We start from the raw sequence: 27,377 nt of genomic DNA on the forward strand, positions 1-27,377 counted from the left end.
AGCAAGTGAAAGACCTGTAAGGCAAGAACTTTGAGTCTTTGAAGAAAGAAATTGGAAAAATTATCAAAAAATTTGGAAAAATCCTTTTTGCTTATGAATTGTTAGGGTTAACATAGTAAAAATGGACATCCTACTTTTACTGGACAGCCACATAACCTTTGACCTACAGTTTACCCTGCCTAAAAGATATTATGGGGTAAAGGTGGCACAGAAATTATAGGAGTGGCCAATCAATGACTGGTCCAGCTTGAGGCCCCTACCATGAGAGGGAGCCCACCCCTGCCATGTCCTAGAGGGCCAGGACCCAGAGCATGAACAGTCCAGAGACCTAGGGTAGAACCAAATATGACTGGCAAAAAAAAAGTCAACGAGATGATTCCTAATGATATTCTGCTATACTCAATTGGACTGTTGGTCGTTTAGATGTCTAATTTCTTGAGTTCCTTATATATTCTGGATATCAGTCCTCTGTCACATGTGGGGTTGGTGAAGATCTTTTCCCATTCTGTAGGCTGTCGCTTTGCCTTGTTGACCATATCCTTTGCTCTACAAAAGCTTCTCAGTTTCAAGAGGTCCCATTGATTGATTGTTTGTCTCAAAGAGCTAAAGAGGCCCACAGAAATCCACAAAGATACCCCCACAAAAGACAAATAACCAAATGAATGGAAACACATGAACTATGAACCAAAGGCTGAGGGGCCCCAACTGGATCAGGCCCTCTGAATAGGTGAGAAAGTTGATTGGCTTGATCTGTTTGGGAGGCATCTAGGCAGTGGTACCAGGTCCTGGGCTCGCTGCATGAGTTAGCTGTTTGAAACCTGGGACTTATGCAGGGATGCTTGGCTCAATCTGGGAGGAGGGGACTGGACCTGCCTGGACTGAGTCTATCAGGTCGATCCCAGTCCTCGGGGGAGACCTTGATCTGGAGGAGGTGGGAATGGGAGGTGTGCTGGGGGGAAGGGGAGGGGGGCAGGAAGGGAGAGAATGAGGGAATCTGTGGCTATTATGTAGAACTGAATAGTATTGTAAAAATAAATAAAAAAATGATTAAAAAGATTAAAACTTAACTAGGATAAAACTATAAACTTCTAATCCTATAAAAACTACCAACTTTTTGTAAACTGGTAAAGATATTTAAGACATGAAATTTAATGATTAGTAACCTTACAAATGATTAAATTCTCTACTGTGCTCAAAACTATGCTTGTAAACATGCTAAGTACAAATGTAATTCATTTTCAGGGACAAGCTTTATTTAGCCTGATGTATATGTTTTCAAAATAAAGCCAAAATAGAGCAAGTCACTAAAACAAATAAAGTTCATTTAAAATAAGGTCTACTTAATAAATTAAATAATAGCCTTCAAATGCCTCAGAGATCTGCTGAATATGGCATTTAAAATGTGATACACAAAACTGTCAGACCCTAGTGGTAGTCCTAAGGTCTTTTCCAAAGAAGACAATGGGACACAGATGATTCCACCTGAATTGTGGTACCTTTAACCAGTAGGAAAAATACTGCCCCATGCCTTGCCCACCACCAGGACCCTGCCCAAACTGTGGACAGGCAGGAAACTGGAGAATTGACTGCCCCTCTTTGCTTTACCAAGGTAGGCAAGTCTCACAAGTTCCTCATCCACATGAAAGTTCTTTAATCTTCTGGATCTGGCAGTTGACAGCTAATGCTCCCTTGTGTGGCAATGACAAAATTAATGGTATCCTGCATGGCTGCCAAAGATCAATGACCTCTGCTCCCAAAACCACCATAGAGAAACCTATGGTAACCATCTACATAAGTCATTGTCATTTTAATTGATACAGAGGACATTTGTATTAAACTCCTTGCTCAAACTTATCCTTCTCGGTTCTCTGATGATGTTGATGGATGTAGCTTTATCTGTTTAACAGCAGCAAGCATCCAACTTCCCTTTCTCCTATGACTCCAGCTGTCTATTCAGGCCATTGCATGCATAAAAACCAGGCCTTCCTTCTTGAGAGCTACTAGGTCTCCTCCTAAAAAAATGGCAAACTCATGCATTTTACTTTTCTGACAGGCTTCACACTAAAAGAGATAAAGCAACAAAATAGGTTTCAATTAAACTTTTACTATTCCCTTTTTTTAAATCTTGTTTTTCAATGACTGCTCTCAGTAATCAACCACCTATGTTTCAAGACAAATGATTAAACAAACCAATTTCTTATTGTGCTGAAAACATCTCTGTTCAATCTATATGCATCCAATACTTTGGACAGAAAGAATGTTCATGATTTTAATCTCCAAAATACTTTTGGGTCTCAAGCTTTTAATATGACTGACAGGCATGAGAATATTCCAACTGCTTACAGATACATGTTAGCTGCTTTTTTTCTTTTACAAAGCAGATTTCAATACAGATTGCAAAGAACAATAATGCTGAAATCACTTTTGTAAACTTTAAAAACTCATGTAAACTTTGGGAAGTCACAATTTAGATCCACCTGTAGCATGTCAAATGGATTCCAGATAAGTACTTCTGTTGTGTTAGTCAACAGACTAAGCTTCTCTACCTGTCTTAGTTAGTTAGTGCTGTGGGATGTTCTGTATGTCCTGTGGGAGCCCGTTCTCAGGTTCCTCATGGCTTTACCCAGCAGGTCCGCATAGAGGATGATTAGGACCACGGGCCTGAGTGCAGGTGTCTAAGATGGTCTGCACTTCGATGTGCTGTGGGATGGTCTGTATGGCAAATGTGTTGCTCTGATTGATTAGTAAATAAAACACTGATTGGCCCATGGCTAGGCAGGAAGTATAGGTGGGACTAACAGAGAGGAGAAATAAAAGAACAGGAAGGCAGAAGGAGTCATTGCCAGCCGCCACCCTAACAAGCAGCATGAAAAGATACCAGTAAGCCACAAGCCACGTGGCAAGGTATAGATTTGTGGAAATGGATTAATTTAAGCTATAATAACAGTTAGCAAGAAGCCTGCCATGGCCATACAGTTTGTAAGCAATGTAAGTCTCTGTGTTTACTTGGTTGGGACTGAGCGGCTGTGGGTAACAAAGATTTGTCCAGACTGTGGGCAAGGCAGGAAAACTCTAGCTACAAGTTAGAGTTTTATTGTGTGAAGGGACACTATAATCACAGCAAGTCTTATAAAGGAAAACATTTAATTAAGGCTGGCTTACAGTTCCAGAGGTTTAGTCGATTATCATCATGGCAAGAAGCATGGCAGTGTGCAGGAAGACATGTGTTAGAGAAGCAGCTGAGAGTTCTACAACTTGATCCATAGGCAGCAAAAGGAAGTTTATAAAACAGCAGGCATAGTTTGAACATATATGATCTCAAAGCCTGCCTCCATGGTGATACATTTCCTCCAACAAGGCCACAGCTACTCCAACAAGGCCATACTTCCTAATAGTGCCACTTGGTCCAAGAATTCAAACACATGAGTCAATGGGGGTTATTCCTAATCAAACCACCGCATTCAACTCCATGGCCTGCATAGGCTTGTAGCCATACCATAATTCAGAAATGTATTCGGTTCAACTTCAAAAGTCCACATAGAGAATAACAGTCTTAACCCTGTTTAAAAGCCCAAAATTCAAAATCTTTCTTAAGATTCCTCTAGCCTCTTAACTATAATCCCCTGTAAAATCAAAATCAAAATGCAGATCACATACTTCCCACATATAATGGCAAAGGTTGACATTACCTTTCCAAAATGTAAGGAAGGGAACATAGTGAGGAAATAGTGAACCAAAGCAAGACTGAAAACAAGCTGAGCAAACTCCAAACACTGAATTTCCATGTCTGATGTCAAAGCATTCTTCAGATCTCCAACTCATTTCGGATTTGTTGAGTGTGACACACTTGTTTTTCTTGGGCTGGTTCCACTCCATTAGCAGCTTTTCTCAGGAAGGATCTCATGACTGGCATCTCCAAAATTTTAGGGTCTCTGAGGAAATCCAGGCTTCACCTTCACACCACAATGCACGCCTCCGTGCAGGGACACCCCTGACATATGCCAGCATCAGCAGCTTTCCTTAGTAGTGGAGGGAAATTCCATAGCTCCTCTCTTCTACCCTTAATTCTAAAGCCAGAATCACATGACCAAAGCTGCCAAGGTTTGCTGCTGGCTGGGGCTGGAACATGGCCTGCTTGTTCAATTGCATCTGCATCAACTTCCTGATTTTGATAATTTTCTTCACTGCCCAAGATTGCTGTCCTGTAACTTGATGGTAGGCCAGTCTGGCCTCCGATTTAGAGATCTGCCAGCCTCTGCCTTCTGAGTAGTGGGATTAAAGGCATGCATTGGCATGCCTGGACCTAAGCTGTTCTTTAATTCCTTTTCACAAATTACAAGTTTAGCTGCATGGGGTCTTGCCCTGAGGTCACCATTTCCTTTGTTCCATTTCTTAATCTATTATCTCCTTGAACACAGGACTTAGTGCTTTTGCACTTCCTGGTGCCCCTTTGATCCTCAATCTGCACATTTTATATTTTTTACTTCCTCAGCTTAATCCTTTTCATTATAAATCTTCATGAGAGTGAACATTAGTAACCACATGACCGAGTCAATGTTAGGCTATTTTAAGATTTCCTCTGCCAACACAATTAATCCAAATCTCTTCACTTTAGCCTCATACAGACTCTTCAGACAAGGGCAAAAAATGGCCACATTCTTCATCAAAATATCACAGCATCACTAGGCAACATATTTACATTCTTATCCTCTGAAACTTCTTGATCCAGACCCCCACAGTTCAAATCACCCTCAGTACCACTGTCTTCTATGCTCCTGCTAATATGGCCCATTAAGCAGTACTTAAAGCACTCCACTTCTTTCCTAACCCCAAGTCCCAAAGACCAAATTCCTCCAAACAAGAACATGGTCAGAACAACAATGTTCCACTCCTGGTACTAACTTCTGTCTTAGTTAGGGTTTTATTGTTGTGAAGAGACACCATGATCATAGCCTCTCTTATAAAGAAAAACATTTCATTGGGGCTGGATTATAGGTCCAGAGGTTTAGTCCATTATCATTGTGGCAGGAAACATGGTCTTCCCCATGATCTTGGGACTTCTTTCATGCCCCCAATTACCAAGACCACAGGCCTGGAAGTTTCAAATGTACACCCAAGATAAAGTCAATATCCATAGTCTGTATTTGTCTCAGCAGATTTCCAATCTACTAAAGATTGCAAACTGCTCCAAATACACCAACTTCAGGGGGTTCTTTGGAATCAGCAAGTCCTAAACTTGCTGAAAACTAAAATAACCCAGATGCTTCTGGTGAAATTTCCTGCCTGCTTGAGCCCCAGCATCGGGCCAGCATTCCAGACTTGCGAAAGCTACACTAGCCCCAGGTGTTCAAACAGAACCTGAGCAGCAAGTCAGATGTACCCTGACCTGTCCCAGCCTTTAACCAGCATTTGAATCTTCCTAGGCCCTGACAATAATGTCCTAATTTCAGCTGAGAAGCAATTACTGAAAAGAGTATGTTGTTGCCCATCTCCACAAAGAGCTGGTAATTTAGGTCCATAGGAAACTAGTTCCCTTCTACCAAAGAAGCAATTTCCCTGTCACTGTCAGAAGAGACAAATGACTGTCTATGGTGCCTATTAGTAATCCAAAGCTCATGCTGCTTCCAGGATCCTTCAGTATTACAGATACTTCTTAAAATTGGGGAGTAACAAAAACGTACAAAAAGATTACTCAAAAAGGGGCTTGGATCTGATTAAATGGATTACTTCGTGACCACCAAATTTTACCTGGGTAAAACAAAAGTTTATTTTCTCTGCCTCTCCACTTTACACATCCTATTTTTATGCATCATTTGTAAATGTCAATGTCAAACACTATATATATATCAGAGGCCTTAAAATTAAATTTCCTAACTCATTTTCCTAGAGCCAGTGGGGAATGTAATGGACTAAAATCATCTCCTGTTATTATGAATGTTACCATAGGCTCTTGTATCACAAACTGGCTAAGAACATATATAAAAAATTCAACATAATCAAAATATAAACCTTTAGCCCTATATAAGTGTGAATCAATGATATAATTCATATGATCTAGTGCCACTGGAGACTCTAATAACTAAAGAAACCCCATTTTATGCTAGGGACCTACTAGCTGTCTGTCCCTGACTCCAGTTCCTAAAAGATAAGCTCCCAGTAACCATGACTGACTGACCCCCCACCAAGAAATACACAGCCATAACCATCTACTTGTTATGATATGACTAATTGCTTTTTGGCTTCTGTAACTTTCTTTCTTTTTTTTTTTTTTTTTTTTTTTTTTGGTTTTTCGATACAGGGTTTCTCTGTGGAGCTTTGCGCTTTTCCTGGATCTCTCTCTGTAGACCAGGCTGGCCTCGAACTCACAGAGATTCACCTGCCTCTGCCTCCCAAGTGCTGGTATTAAAGGCGTGTGCCACCACCACCCGGCTTCTGTAACTTTCTTACACAGATATTCGGAGATTGTTTTTTAGTCTCACTAACCTCTCAATTTGGCAGAACAGACCAGTTTTTGCTTGTTTGCACAGATATTAAAGGTCTTTTTGTGGTTTGCCTTAAAAAAAATAAAAAACCTTCCTTATACCCCTCATCATGACATGCCTGGGATTCAGCTTTAAAGCTATCATCCTGCTACTTGGTAATCAACACATTTTTTCAATATAACTGAATTGAGTCTATGGTCTTTCACAGGGGTCACAAATCATAACACTAGTAATGTATCATTCACTCATCAAAAACCCCTGAAAAGAAGCTAATCACACTTACCATGTTCAGAGACTTGATGATATTTTTAATATCCATTTGCAAAATATTTCCAACAACTGGAAAAGGAGTGGGCCCAGGTGGGAGTTTCCCTTTGCCATGGTGCTGATTCCATAGGAAAAGAAGACTCAAACAAGAAAGGCAAATCCCCAAGATTATGAAGAGAGTCATTGGCCCACTTTGAATAAATGCAGTAGAAAGTTTCCACTCCAAGAGTCTATAAATGCAGCTCCAAGGCAGTAAAGTATTTGGACTTTGGATGAGACCTCTTTATCTTCAGTAAACATAGGTCTGTATAAACAAAACTTCCAAATTCCTGACATTATTTTTCTATGTATTTGCCATTTCAACATAACCCTTCGTTCTTCAGAGTGTAATATGACTATAATTTAACAGTAAAGTTAAATACGATGACTACTTTTGATTGACAACTTGAGTAAATCTAGAATTAACTAAAACCCAGAAATGGAGGACACATAAGTGAGGTATTTTTTATTAATTTGATGTAGGAAGATCCACTTCTAATCAAGATCTTGAGTCTGAAAAACACACATCTTTAATCTGAGCTGCACCTAATGCTGGAAGCATACATAAGAAACCTTATGCTCTTTGTCTGCTTCTCCGCACCCTGCTAGCAAGTCTACTCCTTCACTGGCATTAGAGCCTACTTCTTCAGGATTCAAGCATATACTGAAGACCAGCTGAGACATCCAGCCTTGTGGACTGAGCAACTACTGGATCATTTTACTTTTTGTTTACAGCCAATAATGCTAATAAATCTCCTTTTTATAATGATAGGGAGGTTCATTCTATAAATTCTGTTACTCAAGAGAACCCTGACTAATACAGATTTTGGCACCATAAGTGGTTCTAGAGAAACAGAAGTATAAAGAGAGTCTCTTAAGTATCTGAAATAGGCTTTCCAATTTTCCAACACCTACAATTACTGAAGCCTCTCTAGTTACTGAAGCCTTTCCTAGAAGTTTGGAGAATATTGAAAGCCCATGATGTGAACTATATTACAAATTTAAGGAGCTAACTGCATTTGATTATACTGATTCACCAACAGTGAGTGGAAATGTATTTGGTGATGCTATACAATAAACTTTTAACTGTTTGGGGAAAATAAGGAAAATACCACTGCTTGGTTGGTTGTTCTTAGCGTCTCTGGGTAAATTGACAAAGGATAGGGATGAGCTCCGTGAAAAAACTAACCAATATTTAGCATCTCAGAATATGGTGAAGGATAACAATGAACTTAGTGATAATATTGTCTGGCTCCATACGAGCATAAATAGTCAAAAGTTTTCTAAGTGTGCCCTGGGAGAAAATCTTTTCTCTGGCATTCACATAACTCAAGTTGAAGAAAATCGAACCAAAGCCCTCATTATAAGATTAGAAGAAGAGGAGAATTGGCTGTGGTCTGACTCCAAGTAGGTCCAATGAGTCCCAATCTCATTTAGTCATTATTTCCTCAGTCCCAGAATGTATAACTGGGATAGATATACTTAGAAATTGGCAGAATTCTCACATTCCTTCACTGACCATTGGAGTGAGAAAAGGTGTCTATTGGATCTTACAGGCACCTTACTTTTGCCTGGCATGAAGCTTTTTATTTGGTAGCCACTAGGGACATTGTTACCACAATTTAGAGCATCTCATTTAAACTCTTTTTATGCACGTATATGATGTGGGAAATTTATCTATACTGACTAAATTTCATAGACCTGGAAGATGCTATACACCTAATGGAAGAGAATTGTGATCACCAGTCTTGTCCAGCTGTGAACCCTTTGACAAACAATATGACAAGACAAGGGCACCAGTGCTATAGTGACATGAATATAGTGGGAGTTACCAACTGCTTTCTGAGTGGAGTTTAGGCCCAGCCCACAAGACTAAACCCATAACTGAAACTATTATCAGGGCCTAGAAACTATAGCTATATAGATTATGTATGCTAGGGGAGAGCCAACCACTATTACTTTAAAAGGACATAGTACTTAACTGAATACTAATGATACATGTTGGCTTTATCCTTTTACAACACATTAAATTACTATTAACACCAAGATGCACAGCTATTCAAGATGCAGAGCATAAGAGCCTGCAGAGTGCTCAGTACTGAATGGGACAATTTTTTCCACATCATCGCATTCCAAGACTCAGGAATCACTGCACATCTAGGGCCAGAATGTTGTAAGAGCCAGAGATCATGAATGACTACAAGGAAGAAGCGCTTTCCAGACAAAGCTGGTAACAGCATACATGAACTCAAACAGTTGTAACAGCAAACACAAGACATGTGGAGGTTCAAGCCAGACAAAATGCCAGCAAGCACATGTTGGATGAATGTGATCACAATGCCTCACCCCTAGCTAAAGAGCTACTACTAATTGAAAGCTACCAGGAATAGGAGACTTGATTTTCTTAAAAGCACATCCCCTGTTAGGTGAAACATCACATACCCAAGAGTATGTACTGGAATTGATTAGTTTAAAAAATGAAGACAAAATATTGGTGGGTATGGAATGAGAGGTGGATCTATGAGGATTGTGGGTGAATATAATCTAAATGCAATGTATAAAATTCATAGAATTAATAAAAGTATTCTTAAGGATGTCACCTCTGCAAATGGGACTTATTTCCTGCATTCAAGTGGAGGAAAAAGCTGTACATATTGTCATCACAGAAAAAAAAAGATGAGCTGAGAAGGAACAACCATTACTCCAAGTGATAAATTATGCTGTTTTTAAAGAAACTTACTGAGCTTATTTCATCCAAATTAAAGTGTGATTATTTCTCCTAGGAATGTCAGAAGGTATAGCCATAAAATCTTACCCAAAAACTGAGGGGCAATAAAAATAGAGAGGTGTACATGGATGTGGAATCCTAAGGAGACCTCAACCCATGACAAGCAAATAATAATAATTAATGTATGGTGACAGATGGGAAATAGGTTTCCATAAGGAAGAAAACAACAATTAGTTATCCAATTTGAAATGGTCAGTCCTGAGAACATAATCAATGTTATACAAATTTAACAGGCTATATTTGTATATTTAGAAATATGTATACATATATATGATGTAAACAATACATATGTTTAAATCCATAAACATATATATAGTTTTTATACAATAACAATTAAAAACAAAAGAGGACATGGACTAGAAAGATAACAAGAAATATAAATATGGAAGCTTTTGCATGAGAAAAGTGGAAAATGATATATTTACACTATACTCTCAAAATGAAATGCTTTTTAAAATTCACTATTTTCAAAGAAAGACATTCAAAACATCAATATTTGTTAAATATTTATCACCAATATTTGGTCATTACTCAGTAAAATTAAGCCAAAATCACTACAGGACACCCTATAAAAAAGGACAAGGTTAAAGAACTTGAATTATCTTATCATTGGGACAAAGCCTACTTGGAAGAGAGGTTAAACAGTGCCTAGCTGATTAGTCAATGAGGCCCCAAAGTACAAGAGGTCAATTATGCACCTGCATTAAAAACATTCTGTGCTACTTGATCACATCTGTGTCAGTCATAAAGGTCACCATGGATCCAGTCATGGTCTTCCTGCTCATTCTGACCTATCTGCTTCTCTTCTCACACTGGAGACAGAGCTCTGGAAGAGAGAAGCTACCTCTTGTGTCTACTCCTCTCCAAATTACTGGTAATATCCTCCAGATAGATGTAAAAATTATCCACCAATGCAAGTATGCTTTACGCTCCTCTAGTACTTTGCAAAAGGAGTCAAATCAATGAGAGAGAGGAGGAATTCTATAAGCAAGGGATATCGAGAGCTTAATGGGAAAACATACAGAGACAGACAGCCAAACTAGTGGAAACCCCTGAATTGTAGACCAATAGCTATGGAGCCCCCATGGTACTGGACTAGGCCTTCTGGGTATGCGAGACAGTTGTTTAGTTTGAACTATTTAGGGGGCCCCCAGACTGTGTGATCGGGATCCATCTCTAGTGCATGAACAGGCTTTTTGGAGCCCAGTGTCTATGGTGTGACACCTTGTGCAGCCTTGGTGCAGGGAGGAGAGGTGTGGACCTGCCTCAACTGAATATACCAGGCTCTGCTGACTCCCCATGGGAGACCTTGCCTTGGAGGAGGTGGGAATGAGGGATGGGTTGGGAAGAAGGCTGGGGAGAGAAAGAGGGAGGAGGGGCATCTATGGTAGGTATGTAAAATGAATAGAAAAATTTAATAATAAAAATTTTAAAAAAGAAAAAGAGGAGATATAAGTTATGCTGCTTTCACAGAAATTTTAGTACTAGAGAAAATGTTTTTAAAATTGAGTGTAAAGTCAAAATCAGTAAAGTTTTATGACTTTCCTGCCATTTGCCTCTTATCCTACTCTGGGAATTAATAAGGAGAAAGGTTTCAGGTTGAAAAACATTTAGGTCATTGCATTTTATAATATAATCATAGAATTCAAAGTTTTGTCTACTTCTTCAAATCCTGATTTCATACTTATTTTCTATTATTGTGGCTGATAGTGAAGAAAGAGGACTATTTCATTCAATGAGTCATAATTTTAGATTTGCATTGTTCCTCAATTATTCATTCATGCTTTACTCTGAAGAATTAATTGGATCCTGATTTGAAATTAAATCAATGGGTGTGGGCTCACACAGGAAATAGATGCCATAAACAGTGTATCTTAGCTTATACTGTGGTTTCCCAATCTCCCTTGATTCCATACAAAGCCTGTGCTTCGAGCCAAGAATGCTGCATGGTGAGAATGTGTTTTTTTCTACAGATGCTGCATGCTGTGGTGCAGCTCCTATGATGCCACCCTCTGTAATTTTGTAACAATAGATGAGAACTGCATTGGAACACTTGTGGTTACCCAAGATTTTAGATTTCTACTCTTCATTACAGCCTCTTGAATTTCAACAGGAAGTGTTTCACAGTTTGGTCTATAGCAGTCATCTGACTATTGATATCTATTTCAGTATGTAGTTGGTATGAGAAAGATGTGCAGTAATCAAATAATGAATAAGCATAGTATGGATTTTGAGGTTTTATTCATTTGCAATAGAACCCTAGAAATGAATATGGAATTTTTATATCAGTTTCTTTGTGAAATAAGACAAAATTACCTGTTGAATATTATAGTATGATGGTTCCTTGGCTTTAGTGTGTCAACTGCCTGGTCTATTGCCTGGCACATGGTAGGACATCTATATGTGATAATCATCATAATGTGAGATATATATACAGACTTCAAACTTAGGTTTTCTGGATAAAAATATTATAAAACAATACTATTACAAGTCTAAATAGGTTGACTCTATGGAAACTAGAGTGACATTTTTACTATTTGTGTTTTCTATTTTCATTCCAGTTCTCTAAAGCTTAGCAATCCACTGTGATATTCATGGCTAAAATTCAATAAAAGAAGCTCTCATTGATCATGAGAAGGAATTTGCTGGAAGAGGAAGGCTCCCAGTTTTTTATAAGGTTTGTAAAGGCTTGGGTAAGTATGCATATGCATATATGTTTACTGGGAAGTATGCATAAAGAGCTGGAGTGTGGAAGGCAGAGGCTATGCTTTCTCTTCGGGCATAGTTTGGGGACTCTATATCTGCCACCAGTCTGCTCCTTCTTCTATCTCTCAGACCTACTCCCTAGTGTATGTTCCAATTTCTTTAGGCATTGTTTTTAGCAAGAGAAATACATGGAAAGAAATAAGGTGCTTCTCACTCATGACTTTTCGGAATTTGGGCATGTGGAAAAGAAGTATTGAAGACTATGTTCAAGAAGAAGCATGGTTCCTTGTGGAGGAACTGTAAAAAAATTCCAGTGGTAAGTGGAGGTGTACACATGACATTATTGGTGAAATTATTAAGGCCACTCCACATAGTTAAAAGGATATTTATTTAATGACATAACATACAAATTAAGGGATAGGTAAGTCGCAGGGTCTGGGAAAGGTGTATCACAGTCCAGCAGTGTTCTCTGGAGCTCTGCTTTATCCACCTCCACCGTTCAGGGTCCTGGAACAGAGAGAGTGCTGGCCCATCCAGATCTCGGGTCTCCAGGTCCCTTCCCTGGCCCTGCCTCGTAGGTGTGACAGTTGTCAGAGTCTCAATGGGGGTTGGAACTTCCAGATCAAAGCTGGAATGGCTACCCACTACATCTCCCCCTTTTTGTCTAAATAAGAAGGTTCTAAACTAATACAAGACTATATACAAAAGAATGGTTATCAAACATTGTCTAGGAATAATGAGGGATAATGACTTAAATAAGATGGAACTACAACCAATGTAAACAATATCAAGCAAGAAACACATACTAAAATCCAGAGAAGTATAGAGCATAAGTAAATGGCATGTTATAAAGATCATTCCAAAAGGTGTCCTATCCTAAAAAACTTGAATCTAATACTTAATATGTTCTAAGATATTATATATACTAAGTTGTAACTATAACTGCTAGTCTTCAATCCCATCAAAGACCTGAGAAGAAACATAATGGTACCTGAGAAATGGTAGATGGATGCAAGCAACTTTTGGGAATCTTGCAAGAGTAGACCAAGACAGCTGGCAGCCTGGACAGTCACCTAATGTTTTTCAGCATTGTTGGTGTATTTAAATTGGCTACAGGCCTAGAGTATCTGACAGACCATTTTTAGAAGCAGGAATTCTGAAAGACCATCTTACCCTGTCTTGACAGAGTACAGTGGTCGCTTTCCTTGTGTCCCACTTGTCCAGAAAGGACAGCATTGCATTCGTACTGTCAGCCATCAAGGTAAGGGCAGTTCTTTGCCCAGTAGGCCATTTTGTGCCAAGAAGACAAACTTCCAAATAGAAATGTCTTAGAAGCCCAACATTCTCTCAGGATCAAATTGGTGCAGCCAGGAGCAATTGTGTCTCATGTCAACAGAATTCTAAGTTATTTAAATGCCATATTCTCTAGGTCTATGAAGTGTTTGAAGATTACCTGTCCATCTGACCTATGTATCTGTAAATCTGGATAACCTAACTAACATAACTATAGAGATGACAGGCATAGGTGACTATAAATCTATGTCTTATCTACCAAAATAACCTAAGAACTAAGGCTTCACGTAAACAAGGTAAACAGTCTATAAGCAAATGTATGGTAAAGAACGATGACTTCAAAATTGTGACAATACACAAGATATTTATAACAGAGGTAGGAATATATAGTGCGATATGCAATATGACAATAATCTTAAATATATATCAATATACCAAATATCCTAAACAGAAGTAGAACATACATAAAGTATGACAGATATAAATTTACATTTGTATCAATATAAAAATATTTCAAATAAGAGTGGAAATATATGTACATTATAACAAATATAGTTCTGTATTTGTATCAATATACAAATTATCTTAAACAGGAATATAAACTATTTGTTTACATTTGTATCAACATATAAGAATCCATAACAGTACAAATTACAGTGCAAATTATCTAAGGTTGCTATTTTACTAAATTTGTTTACTAGTATATACAATGATCTACCATAATATCTTATACCTACCCATTCTATTTCTTCTTTTCCCCTTTTTTTTAAGAATACTGAGTCTAATATTTTCTTCCACCCCCAACCCTATAACCATCATCCATAACCCTGAGAAATATGAAACCTAAGGTAGAAGGGGCGTTGTTTTCTTAGAATTGCTTCCTGCCGTTTAGGGGGTGATGTTATCTCTATTGGGGACTGTGAGAAAGCTCAGATAGTTAAATCTCAGTTAGACTAACTGTAGATTCTGTAGCAAGTTTTAGAGTAATGGGTAAGATTGTCTGAAATTCTGGCAAGAAGTGTAGTATGATGATGATTACTATGGCATCATTCTGGATTGGGTAGAGTTGTTGTTGTTGGGGCCCCATCTTCCTTCTGGAGACTTCTGAGATTGCTATTGGAAAAACTTATTTGTTATCAAAAATGGGAGGTTTGGATTTAAAGAGGACATAGCATGTAAGAAAGGATTCTGAGAAATCAAGAGTAAGCATGGAGAGAATTAGAATTTAGAAGACAATGGTCCCTTTTTATTGGTTTCCTTCTGTCCCACACCAGAGGGCTCTTCTGATATGGGACTGAAGAATCTCTCAAACTTTTCTTTTAGCAATATGCTTGGGTTTAGAGAAGGAGTGAGCCAATTCCATCTCCAAAGCCAGCTTGGCTATAATTGAATTGGAACCACAACTTTTCTAGATTGATAGAGAGAAAGATGTTAGACAGTGAGATTTTACCATGTGTAGATTGGTACCAATAGATTCTTCCTTTCTGTTGTAAACACCCAGATAGCCAAGGCCTTATGAGTTTTGGAAGATGGGTATTTCCATTATCCTGGAAAGACAAAAACAGAACCCTACCCCAACCTTTGATTGTTAAATTGTTTTACAACTTGTAGAGATGTCACATTGGTGGGTGATCTTTTACTTCTCTTCATCTAGGGGTTTTTCCTGTTCGAATCGAATTTTTATTAATTTTGCTAGGGTCTGTTCTAGGGAGTGAACCTCCTCTCTGGCAAGGGACTCCAGATTTCTCGTGGAATCATAGAAGTTTTTATGTTCCTCAGAAACATATGATTCCATGGGCCTTATCTTATCAATTAATGATAATCTTTCTTTCTTATATAGTGTCTGGAGAGTTAGTGTTTTGTCCATTAAATATTCACATTTATTATCAATAAGATCAAGTTTCAGTACAAGCCTGTTTTGTAAATCCTGATCAGCAGATTCCAGAGAAAGAATCTTTTTCTGTAAGGCTTCATTGCTATCTTTTAAAGCAGATTCCAGAGAGAGAATCTTTTTCTGTAAGCCTTCATTGTTATCTTTTAAAGCAGATTCTAGAGAAAGAATCTTTTTCTGTAAGCCTTCATTGCTATCTTTTAAAGCCTGTATCAGTCCCAATAATGATTCATCTTTGTTCTTAAACCAGTGTTTGAACACTGTGTGAATTATTACGATGAATGCCAAAATGGTACAGGCCAGATATGCCTTAGGAATGTCATATATTTCCAGGAAGATGTCATTCATCATACAGGCAAGAAGGTTTTTAAATTCTTGTGAGGTAATGTTGTCGACCATATTACAAGAATCACTCAAAATTTGTTAGTCAATTTTAAGGTGTAAAATTATCAAGTACCTTTACTTGAAATAATATGCTTACCTTTTGTGGTTTGGGGGCATGTAGTAGCACTTTTCAGCCAGCAGGTGGCGTTGGTACAGCTCCAAAGCAGGGCCTGCTGGTGATCTTGGCTGAAGTGGAGATGGCGGAAACCAGAGCCAGCACTCAGGGAAGCAGGCCAGGGAGCAGGGGAGTGCCTCTTTCGCTGGTCTTGGGGCTAAGCTAGGGAACTGAAACCGGACTAGCTGCTCCCTTTTTCGGGAATGAAACCGTGTAGGCATTCCCTGGTTATATGGAACTTTGCAGGCGGGTTTAGGTAACCGCCAACCAGGGAGGAGAGGGTAGGAGCCACCCAGGCCTTTGGAATTTGCCCCATGTGAGCGCCAGATATTGGTGAAATTATTAAGGCCACTCCACATAGTTAAAAGGATATTTATTTAATGACATAACTTATAAATTAAGGGATAGGTCGGTCGCAGGGTCTGGGAAAGGTGTATCACAATCCAGTGGTGTTCTCTAGAGCTCTGCTTGGTCCACCTCCACTATTCAGGGTTCTGGAACAGAGAGAGCACTGGCCCATTGGGTCTCCAGGCGCCTCCCCTGGCCCCGCCTCGTAGGTGTGACAGTTGTCAGAGTCTCAATGGGAGTTGGAACTTCCAGATCAAAGCTGGAATGACTACCCACTACATGACATCATCAAGGAATTAGGAATTTTCTAGATATAGAAAATAGAAAACAACAAGACTGTCAAATAATTTATGGTATCCGTATTGTAAGACAATAAAAATGAAGCTTATTAGAAAACAGGGAAATGAACAGAAGATTATAAAAGTGCAAAAGAGCAAGAACCACACAGAGCTACCAATGTGGTAAAATGTTTTTGAGAGTCCAAGTGCTATGACATTTAAGAAAGTGTCAGTGAACAAGAAGGGAAAAAAAGCATGTCATCAGGGGTTGGGTTGTATATTTATGATTGGTCCATACTCGTGGATGTTAGGCCATCTGTCATCATACTGCTGTGGTTGTTGATAATCTAAAATGCCTAACAAAGAGTACAGATAAAGTACTTCTCATGTTTGGAACATGGTATCTTCTGAACTGAATGTCTGAGTTGATATATGGGCCATATTCATGGGGACAACAACAATGTATCTCTCAGGCAATACAGCATATGTGTAGGGCATTTGGCTGCTGTCCTGCATGCAGGGGCTCTGTGTCTGTCAGTCACATGGTCAATCTCTTCTGAGATTTTAACTGTCAATGCAGAAATTAGAATTAATATAAAATAAAAAGAATTGTCCTTTATTTGATACCTAATCATTGTAGCCTAGTAATGGGAGACAGCTGGGAAAAATAAATGCTGTGTTCTCCTTAAAAAGATATAAAGAATGAGTTAGGTTTCTGGGTAAACAAAAAGCTCATAAGACATTAAATGTATGAACAAGCCATGAAATTATAACCTGTGACTCATTACTGGATTATTATTCTCTGATTGTACATTTTTCCTGAGAAGACTCAGGGACCTGGAATCTTGAAAGAAATCCACAAATAACTATGTAGTTTACTAGATTGATGCTAATGTTTTTATATAAGTATGCAAAGTCCAAGAAGGTACAAAGTACCTAGTGCAATACATGTATAGTAAATAAAACATTTGACTATGATTTTTAATTAATTTAACATAAAAGAAATATAAGTAAGTTAAGACTGATTTATAATACAACATATGACTGACTTAGTACACTATTAACTATATTAGTTTATAATTAGTTAAAATATATCTGGATGTTGGTATTATTTTATACAGTTAACAAATGCAGAGGTAAGAATGGCATTTGTTGCCGGGCGTTGGTGGCGCATGCCTTTAATCCCAGCACTCGGGAGGCAGAGCCAGGCGGATCTCTGTGAGTTCGAGGCCAGCCTGGGCTACCAAGTGAGCTCCAGGAAAGGCGCAAAGCTACACAGAGAAACCCTGTCTCGAAAAACCAAAAAAAAAAAAAAAAAAAAAAAAAAAAAAAAAAAAAAAAAAAAAGAATGGCATTTGTAAAATGGCCTCTGAAAAACTGTCTAAATATGTGACCTGAAGCATAAATCTAATTAAATGTTATCAATGAAAACCAGGACTCAGATATCTCAGTAAAACCAGAAAGATCAGAGAAGCAGGAGAGCAAACAGACTCTTCCTTCCTCTTCCATTCCTCTAATCCAAAAGGGCCAAGATCCTGTCTCCACCCCAACTTATCAATTCCTGTTCTCTATACAGACCCCTAGACCTCTAGGGCCTACTAGTGGCTAGCTTTTCCCTCTGACTCCAAGCAAGCTTTATTTGTCAGAACACAAACAAAATATAACACATTTCCCCCTTTGTCTAAATAAAAAGCACAAGTTTTAACTAACATAGAAAAACTATATACAATAATTACAATAACTATATACAAATATAGGCAGGCAATAATTACATTAACAATGTCCAGTCTATTAGCATTTGATAAATTCAGAGAAAATATTCCATTAGCTATCCTATCTTGGTGAGTCCAAAGTGTTGTACCTAATTCACTTTCTATCCTAACTTGCATTACCAACCCAAAATTATCTTTTTGTGCCTTTCAACCTTATATAGTTCACACCTCTTATGTGAGTTTCTTTTCTGAATTTGGTAACAAGGAAAACTTTAACTATCTAGTCTTCAACTCCATCAGAGACCTGAGAAGGATACATTACCTGAGTGAACAAGAAGTGCAGAGCAAACAACTTTCAAAATTAAGAAATGGCAGGAACAGCTGGCTGCCTGGATAGTCATTCAAGGGTCCTCTGCAAAGTTGGGGCATCCATCTTCAGCCTGCAGGTATAGAATATCTGACAAACTTATCTGTGAAGTGGGATTTTTGAAAGACTGCCCCATCTTGTCTTGGCAAATTTTGATGGTCACTTTCATTTCTGTCCTGCTTGTCCAATTTAAACAGCATGTTGTCAGCAGTCAAGGCAAGGGCAATTTATTCCTGAGTAGCTAATTTTTACCATAAAGAAAGTAAACACCATATGGAATTTCTTCAATGCCCATCATCTTCTTTGAAGTAGATTGATGTTGCCAGGAGCACACACGTCTCATTGTCATAAAAAAAAAAAAGTTATTAAAACATCTTAAATGCTATATTCTGTAGATCTCTGAAGTGTTTGATGACTACCTGTCTATCTAAAATACATCTCTGTTTGACCTTGAAAACATACCTAACATGACTATAAGCTTTATAATAGGTGACTATTAACCTACATTTATTATCCTTAATAGTTTTTAATAGTAACTTTCAAGGACCAGAAATTTACATTATATTGTTAAATGAGCTATATAAGTACAATACCTTGAACAAGAGTAGAAATGTATGTACAGTAGGTTCTAACAAAAATAACCTCAAATTTGTATCAATACACAAAAATCCAAGACAATGCAAACTATTTAAGACTAGTGGCTGCTTTTTTGGCTTAAAAGTAGATCAATAATATACCTTTTTATCCTATTTTTTCTATATTCCTCTCTTTTTCTTTCCAGAACAAGATCCCCAAATCCAATCTCTATTGTTCAGCTTTTTTCCTGACTGTTAAAAAAAAAAAAAAACAACTTGTAACCAACCCCCTTAAATGATGAAAATATCCATAACCCACTAAACAACCAAAAATCACCCACCCCATCTGTCAGGAATGTGGGCATCAAGTTCTTTTTTTTTTATTTAAGAAATTTTTTTATTCATTTTATTTACCAACCACAGATTGCCCTCTCATCCCTCCTCCTGCCCCCCTCAGCCTTTCCCCCGACCCACCTCCCATCCCTTCCTCCAAAAGGGTAAGGGCTCCCACAGGGAGTCAGCAAAGCCTGGTATATTCAGTTGAGGCAGGACCAAGCCCCTTACTTCTGCCTCAAGGCTGAGCAAGGTATCCCACTATAGGTAATGGTCTCCAAATGTCAGCTCATGCACCAAAGATAGATCCTGATCCCAGTACCAGGAGCAAGTACACCATACCTGATACCAGTACACAGACCAAGATATACAATGGTTTCCCATGAGCAGAGGTCCTAGTCCAGTCCCATGCAGGTTCCACAGTTGTCAGTCTAAAGTCTGTGAGATCCTACAAGCTTGGTTCAGTTAACTCTATAGATTTCCCCATCATGATCTTGACCCCCTTGTTCATATAATCCCTCTTCCCTCTCTTCAACTGGACTCCTGGAGCTCAGCCTGGTGCTTGGCTGTGAATCACTACATATGCTTCCATCAGTTACTGGATGAAGGCTCTATGATGACATCTAGGGCATTCACCAGTCTGATTACCAGGGTAGGCTAGTGAAGGCACCCTTTCCACTATTGCTAGTAGTCTAAGCTGGGGAGATGTTTGTGATTTCCTGGGAATTTCCCTAGCACCAGGTTTCTCCCTAACCCCATAATGTCTCCCTCTATCAAGTATGAGAGGCCAGCTCCTACCTTTTGAAGGATTCATAGAAGAGAGGGATAAAAAATATTAGATATAGAGACCTAGTAGGAAAGACAGAAACACAGGATAGCTTCAGGAGGGCCTGAATCATGACCCAATGGCCTTTTCTGTTTATTCAAAAGGGATTTTTACAATATTGTCAAAGGGCAGGGCAAAAGACCTCCCCCTTGAAGGTCAAAGCACACCACACAGCCAAGTGTAGACCCTTCCCTTCCAAGCACCTGGTAACCACACTGTGGTCAAATCATCCCCTTATTCAGCCCTACTGAGTAAAACAAGCTCAGATTTTCAGACCCTGAGTAAGTTCTCACTAGAAAACCTCTGTGGGTCTCCACAATCAAGATATCTCATTCATTGCTCTCCCACTCCATCCCTCTCCTAGACCAACCATCAAGTTCCTTTATGTTCTCAATCCCCAGTCCCCTCCCCTTGACTACCCCCCACCCTTGCCTTGAGTCTACTCAAGGAGATCTCATCTATTTCCCCTTCCCAAGGCGATTGTTGCATCCCTCTTTGGGTCCTCCTTGTTAGCTAGCTTCTCTGGAGCTGTAGGTTATAGTCTGGTTATCCTGTGCTTTACATCTAGTATCTACTTATGAGTGGGTACATACCATGTTTGTCTCTCTGAGTCTGGGTTACCTCACTCAGGATGATATTTTCTAGTTACATCTATTTACCTGCAAATTTCATGATATCATTGCTTTTTACTGCTGAGTAGTACTGTATATATGTATACATTGTATATATGTACTGTATATATGTACCACATTTGCTTTATCCATTCTTCATTTGAGGGACATTTAGGTTGTTTCCAGGTTCTGGTTATTACAAATAATGCTGGTATGAACATACTTGAGCAATTCTCCTTGTGGTGTGACTGAGTATCTTTTGAGTATATGCCTAAGAGTGGTATTACCGGGTCTTGATTCCCCATTTTCTGAGAAGTCGCCATACTGATTTCCAAAGTTTGCACTCCCACCAACAGAGCAGGAATATTCCCCTTGCTCCACATCCTCTCCAACATAAGCTGTCATCAGTGTTTTTTATATTAGCCATTCTGACAGGTGTAACATGGTATCTCAGAGTCGTTTTGATTTGCATTTCCCTGATGACTAACGATGTTAAGCAATTCTTTAAATGTCTTTTGGCCATTTGAGGTTCTTCTGTTGAGAATTTCTGTTTAGGTATGTAGCCCATTTTTTAATTGGATTGCTTGACATTTTGCTGCGTAGTTTCTTGAGTTCTTTATATATTTTGGAGATCAACCCTGTCAGATGTGGGGTTGGTGAAGATCTTTTCCCATTCTGTAGGCTGTTGTTTTGTCTTATTTACTGTGTCCTTTGCCTTACAGAAGCTTTTCGCTTTCAGGAGGTCCCATTTATTAATTGTTGTTCTCAGTGCCTGTATGATTCGTGTTATATTTAGGAAGTGGTCTCCTGTGCCAATGCATTCCAGGCTACTTCCTACTTTCTCGTCTATTAGGTTCAGTGTAGCTGCTGAGGCCTTTGATCCACTTGGACTTAAGTTTTGTGCATAATGATAAGTATAGATTTATTTGCCATCTTCTACATTTAACATCCAGTTATGCCAGCACCATTTGTTGAAGATGCTTTCTTTTTTTCATTGTACAGTTTTGGCTTCTTTGTCAAAAATCAGGTGCTATAGGTGTGTGGATTAATGTTAAGGTCTTCAATTTGATTCCATTGGTCCACATGTAAGTTCTTATTCCAATACCAAGCTGTTTTCATTACTATAGCTCTATAGTAAAGCTTGAAGTCAAGGATGGTGATGCCTCCAGAAGTTGCTTTATTGTAAAGGACTGTTTGTGCTATCCTGAGGTTTTGTTTTTCCATGTGAAGTTGAGTATTGTTCTTTCAAAGTCTCTGAAGAATTGTGGTGGGATTTTGATGGGGATTGCACTGAATCTGTAGACTGCTTTTGGTAAGATTGCTATTTTTACTATGTTAATTCTACCTATCCATGAGCATGGGAGATCTTTCCATTTTCTGATATCTTCTTTAATTTCTTTCTTCAAAGACTTAAAGTTCTTGTCATACAGGTCTTTCACTTGCTTGGTTAGAGTTGTCCCAAGGTATTTTATATTATTTATGGCCATTGTAAAGGATGATATTTCTCTGATTTCTCTCTTGGCCCATTTATCATTTGTATATAGGAGGGCTACTGTTTTTTGTTTTGATTTGGTTTTTTGTTGTTGTTTTTTTGTTTTGTTTTGTTTTTAGTTAATCTTGTATCCCGCTACATTATTGAAGGTGTTTATCAGTTGTAGAAGTTCCCTTGTAGAATTTCGGGGTCACTTATCCATCTATCATATCATCTGCAAATAGGGAAAATTTGACTTCTTTCTTTTCAATTTTTATCCCTTTGATCTCCTTTTGTTGTCTTATTGCTCTAGCTAGGACTTTGAGTACTATATTGAATAGATATGGGGAGAGTGGGCAGCCTTGTCTTGTTCCTGATTTCAGTGGAATTGCTTTGAGTTTCTCTCCATTTAATTTTATGTTGGCTGCATGAGTTGCTGTAAATTGCCTTTATTATGTTTAGGTATGTTCCTTGTATTCCTAATCTCTCCAAGACCTTTATAATGAAGGGGTGTTGCATTTTGTCAAAGGGCTTTTCAGCATCTAATGAGATGATCATGTGGTTTCTTTCTTTCAGATTGTTTATATGGTAGATTACATTGACAGATTTTCGTATGTTGAACTATTCCTGTATCTCTGGGATAAAGCCTACTTGATCATAATGAATGAATTTTTTTTATGTGTTCTTAGATTTGGTTTGCCAGTATTTTATTGAGTACTTTTGCATCAGTGTTCATGAGGGAGATTAGTATGTAATTCTCTTTTTCTCTTGCATCCTTGTGTAGTTTGTATATCAGGGTAACTGTAGCCACATAAAAAGAGTTTGTCAGTGTTCCTTCTGTTTCTATTGTGTGGAACAATTTAAGGAGTATAAGTAATACCTCTTCTTTGAAATTCTGGTAGAATTCTGCACTGAAACCATCTGGCCCTGGGGTGTTTGTTTGTTGTTTGTTTGTTTGTTTGTTTTTGATTGGGAGACATTTAATGACTGCCTCTATTTTCTTAGAGGTCATAGGGTTTTTTAAGTTGTTTATCTGGTCTTGATTTAATTTGAGTATGTGGTACCTATCCAGGAAAAATGTCTATTTCTTTTAGATTTTCCAAATTTTTAGAGTATAGGTTTTTGAAGTATGACCTGATGATTCCCTGGATTTCCTCATTGTCTGTTGTTATGTCTACCTTTTCATTTCTGACTTTGTTAATTTGGATATTCTCTCTCTGCCTTTGGCTAGTTTGAATAAGAGTTTGTGTGCCTTATTGATTTTCTCAAAGAACCAACTGTTTCATTGATTTTTTTTATATTAGCTCTTTGTTTCTATTTTATTTATTTCAGTCCTCAATTTGATTATTTCTTGGCATGTATTCTTCCTGGGTGAGTTTGCTTCTTTTTGTTCTAAAGCTCTCAGATATGCTGTTAAGTCACTAGTTTGAGATTTATCCAACTTCTTTTTTTTTTTTTTTTGAGCTGAGGATCGAACCCAGGCAAGCACTCTACCACTGAGCTAAATCCTCAACCCTCCAACTTCTTTATGTAGGCATTTATTGCTATGAACGTTCTTTTTAGTACTGCTTTCATAGTGTCCCATAAGTTTGGGTATGTTGTACATTCATTTTCGTTAAATTCTAGGAAGTCTTTAATTTCTTTCTTTATTTCTTCCTTGACCCATTGCAGTTGAGCATGACACGGACAATGAGATATGCCTGCTCCTGGCAGCACCAATTTACTTCAGAGAGGTGGATGGGCATTGAAGACACTCCATATGGAGTTTATCTTCTTCTTGGCAAAAATAGCCATTTGGGCAAGAGGCTGCTCTTGCCTGGACTGCTGATAATATGTTGTATAAACTGGACATGCAGGACCTATAGGAAAATGACCACTGAATTTGCCAAAATGGGCCAAAATGGTTCTTCACATTCCTGCTTCGCAAAGGAGACTGTCAGACATTCTACAGGATACAGGAAGAAGTGAATAAAAGATTCTAGGCCTATAGGCTGAAGATGAATGCTCCAACACTACAGAGGAATTTGGGGTGACTGTCCAGGCAGCCAAATGTCTCTGTCATTCTAGAATTTTAGAAGTTGCTTACAATGCATTTCCTGTTTGCTTAGGTAATGTTATATCCTTCTGGAGTCTTTGATGTAGTTGAAAAACTAGATAGTTATAATTATAATTTTCCTTGGTTATGATACAAGATAAATTAGATATAAAACTTTAGACTCACAAATATATGACAGATGACAGAATGTTTTCTTTAATTTTGAAAAAATACAAATAGACTAGATACAAAACTATAATTCTTTCTTGATAACCATTCTATTATATGTAATTTTTCTATGTTAAAGTTAAAACCTTCCTTTTTGATTAGACAGAAAAGGGGATATGCTGTGGGATATTGTTCTGTATGCTGTGAATATGTGTTGCTCTGATTGGTTGATAAATAAAATGCTGATTGTCCAGTAGCCAGGCAGGAAGTATAGGTGGGGTAAGTAGATGAGAATTCAGAGAATAGGAAGGGCTGAGTCAGGAGTTGCCAGCCAGACACAAAGAAGGCAAGATAACTAAGCAGAACTGAGAAAGGGTACTAAGCCATGTGGCTAAACATAGATATGAATTATGTGTTAATTTAAGTGTAAGAGCTAGTCAGTAATAAGCCTGAGCTAATGGCCAAGCAGTTATAATTAATATAAGCTTCTGAGTGTTTACTTGGGTCCAAGAAGCTGCAGGACTAGGTGGTACACAGGAAAACTTAACAAGTACAAGTGGCAATCTTGAAAATTACAGTTAAGATGCAAAGAGTTCTGTGGAGCTCATGATTTCATTCCCATAGTACAGAATCAATAGTCCTAAAATTTATACCATGCTATAAATCAATGGTATTATGCTATGATGATACAGACCAGTAACTACAAACTACCTTTTTATGTTTATAGCCCATAAAGAGCCTCAAAAGAAGTTCAGAGGTTAGAAGAAAATAAACACAAAAGCAGAAAGTAGAACAAAAGTAAAAGAGACAAAACTTCAGTTTCTTTGCCAACCTATAAATCCTTAGGAGCCTGGAGCTAAGTCAAAGATATTGTGACTCTGTGACTTCCTATGCATTCCATATATACCCTGTCATGGGAAAAGATTAGCTTCTTTTTTCCATATTTTTATTGAAAATAGATTCCTTTCTCATACAATATATCCTAACCACAGTTTCCCCTTCCTCCATTTCTTACAGCTCTTCTGCACCACCTCCTCTCTCCCCAAATCCACTCCTCTTCCATTTCCTCTTCAGAAAAGATCAGGTCTGCAAGAGACCACAGCCAGACAGGACAAAACAAGATACAGTGCAACCAGGCAAAAACCCTCATACCGAGGCTGGACAAAGCAACCTAATAGGAGAAAAAGAGTGCCAAGAGCAGGCAAAAATATCAGAGATACACCTGCTCCCACTGTTAGGAGTCTCAAAAAAACACCAAACTAGAAGTCATAATAGGTGCAGACACATGCAGACCCCATGCTTGCCATTTGAATCTGTGAGCCCATGTGAGCCCTGCTTGATTGATTCAATGAGCCATGTTTTCCTGATATCCTCCATGCCCTCTGACTCCTACAGTCTTTCCTCACCCTCTGCTGAACTCGAAAGAGAGGAACCAATGGAAAACTTGAATTAAGATTCCCTCTCAGTATATCTGGGTATCATGGGTCTCTGCACCCAGCTCCCATGTGCTACTAAAGGAAGCCTCTCTGGTGATGACAGGACAGGGCACTGATCCATTAGAAGAGCAGAATATCATTAGGAATCACATCTTAAAATTATATTCTACAACAGTGTTACATTTGTTTATACTGTCAAACATTTCTTTTAATGATGCAAAAACGTGTTGCATTGTTTTATGTTACATTTGTTTAACTCTGTGAAGCTGTATTACTTTGCCTGTCTAAACACCTGATTGGTCTAACAAAGAGATGAACAGCCAATAGCAAGGCAGGAGAATGGATAGGATGGGCTGGCAGGCAGAGCAAATAAATAGAAGAAAAAAATGAATCAGGAAGCAAGAGAGATCAAGAATGAAGAAAAGAGGGGGCCAGCCACCCAGCCACACAGCCTGCCATGGAGTAAAAGTGAGAGTAAGATTACAGAAGTAAGAAAAGGAAAAAACCAAGAGGCAAAGTGTGGATGGGGTAATTTAACTTAAGAAAACCTGGCTAGAAATAATCCAAGCTGAGGCTAGGCATTCATAAGTAAGAATAAGACTCAGTGTGTGTATTTATTTGAGAGCTGGGTAGTGGGCCCCCAAAAGAGTAAAAAACAACCAACTATATAAAAGCATATATTGCAGAATGAAAGAATTATCTGGGTTTGAATATTGTTTTTAAAGCATTGTACCCATGTCTATTACTTTTTAACTTTGTAACCTTAAGTAGCTGCAGCTGACATAAGTGCTGCAGAGCAGGATGTGTCTGTCTTGATATTTAGTTAAGCCTGTAGAAATGCTCACCTCTGTGTCTACAATAATGTTATGTAGGGAGTGGGAAATTGTATTTGGGGAAGCATAAAGGGGAACAATAGGAACTTTCATAATAATCATTATGTATTCCTTAAAATATGATGTATTTCTTAGAGTCAATAATGAAAGCCAATAGTAAAGTTGTTCATGTAACCCTGGTAAGAAAAACTCTGTTAAAGTATAAATAAAAATGGCTCAAGCTATTTGGGGCCACATGAGTGCAATTCACCTGGAAGTCAAAATTTTTCCTTATGCCATTGCCCCTTTCCCACCTCAGGACTTGAACCTGAGCTGAAGCTGGACCCCAGAACATCACTTATATGAATTGAAGGTTAAATGATAGTCTGATTAGAACAGGAATACAAACTGAAAATGTTTTTATCAAGAACATGCAGAAG

General features: G+C 38.3%; 1 protein-coding gene and 1 long non-coding RNA gene across 2 annotated transcripts in view; one reads left to right on the plus strand and one right to left on the minus strand.

Annotated features, from left to right (window-relative positions):
- LOC121823677 (cytochrome P450 2C70-like) overlaps positions 1 to 6,988 on the minus strand; it is a 58,626-nt gene extending 51,638 nt beyond the window's left edge. Inside the window, exon 1 of the mRNA XM_076563028.1 lies at positions 6,766 to 6,988. Coding sequence (XP_076419143.1) covers positions 6,766 to 6,933 — 168 coding nt within the window. The 5' untranslated portion in view covers positions 6,934 to 6,988. The remainder of the gene's footprint in view (positions 1 to 6,765) is intronic.
- A 3,319-nt stretch (positions 6,989 to 10,307) lies between these two features.
- On the plus strand, positions 10,308 to 27,377 carry LOC143271140 (uncharacterized). Its single transcript, XR_013048353.1, has 3 exons — positions 10,308 to 10,450; positions 12,138 to 12,253; positions 24,158 to 27,377. It is a non-coding gene; the product is annotated as an uncharacterized LOC143271140 (long non-coding RNA).

This window comes from Peromyscus maniculatus, chromosome 1, assembly GCF_049852395.1.
Source record: "Peromyscus maniculatus bairdii isolate BWxNUB_F1_BW_parent chromosome 1, HU_Pman_BW_mat_3.1, whole genome shotgun sequence".
Classification (NCBI taxonomy): domain Eukaryota; kingdom Metazoa; phylum Chordata; class Mammalia; order Rodentia; family Cricetidae; genus Peromyscus; species Peromyscus maniculatus.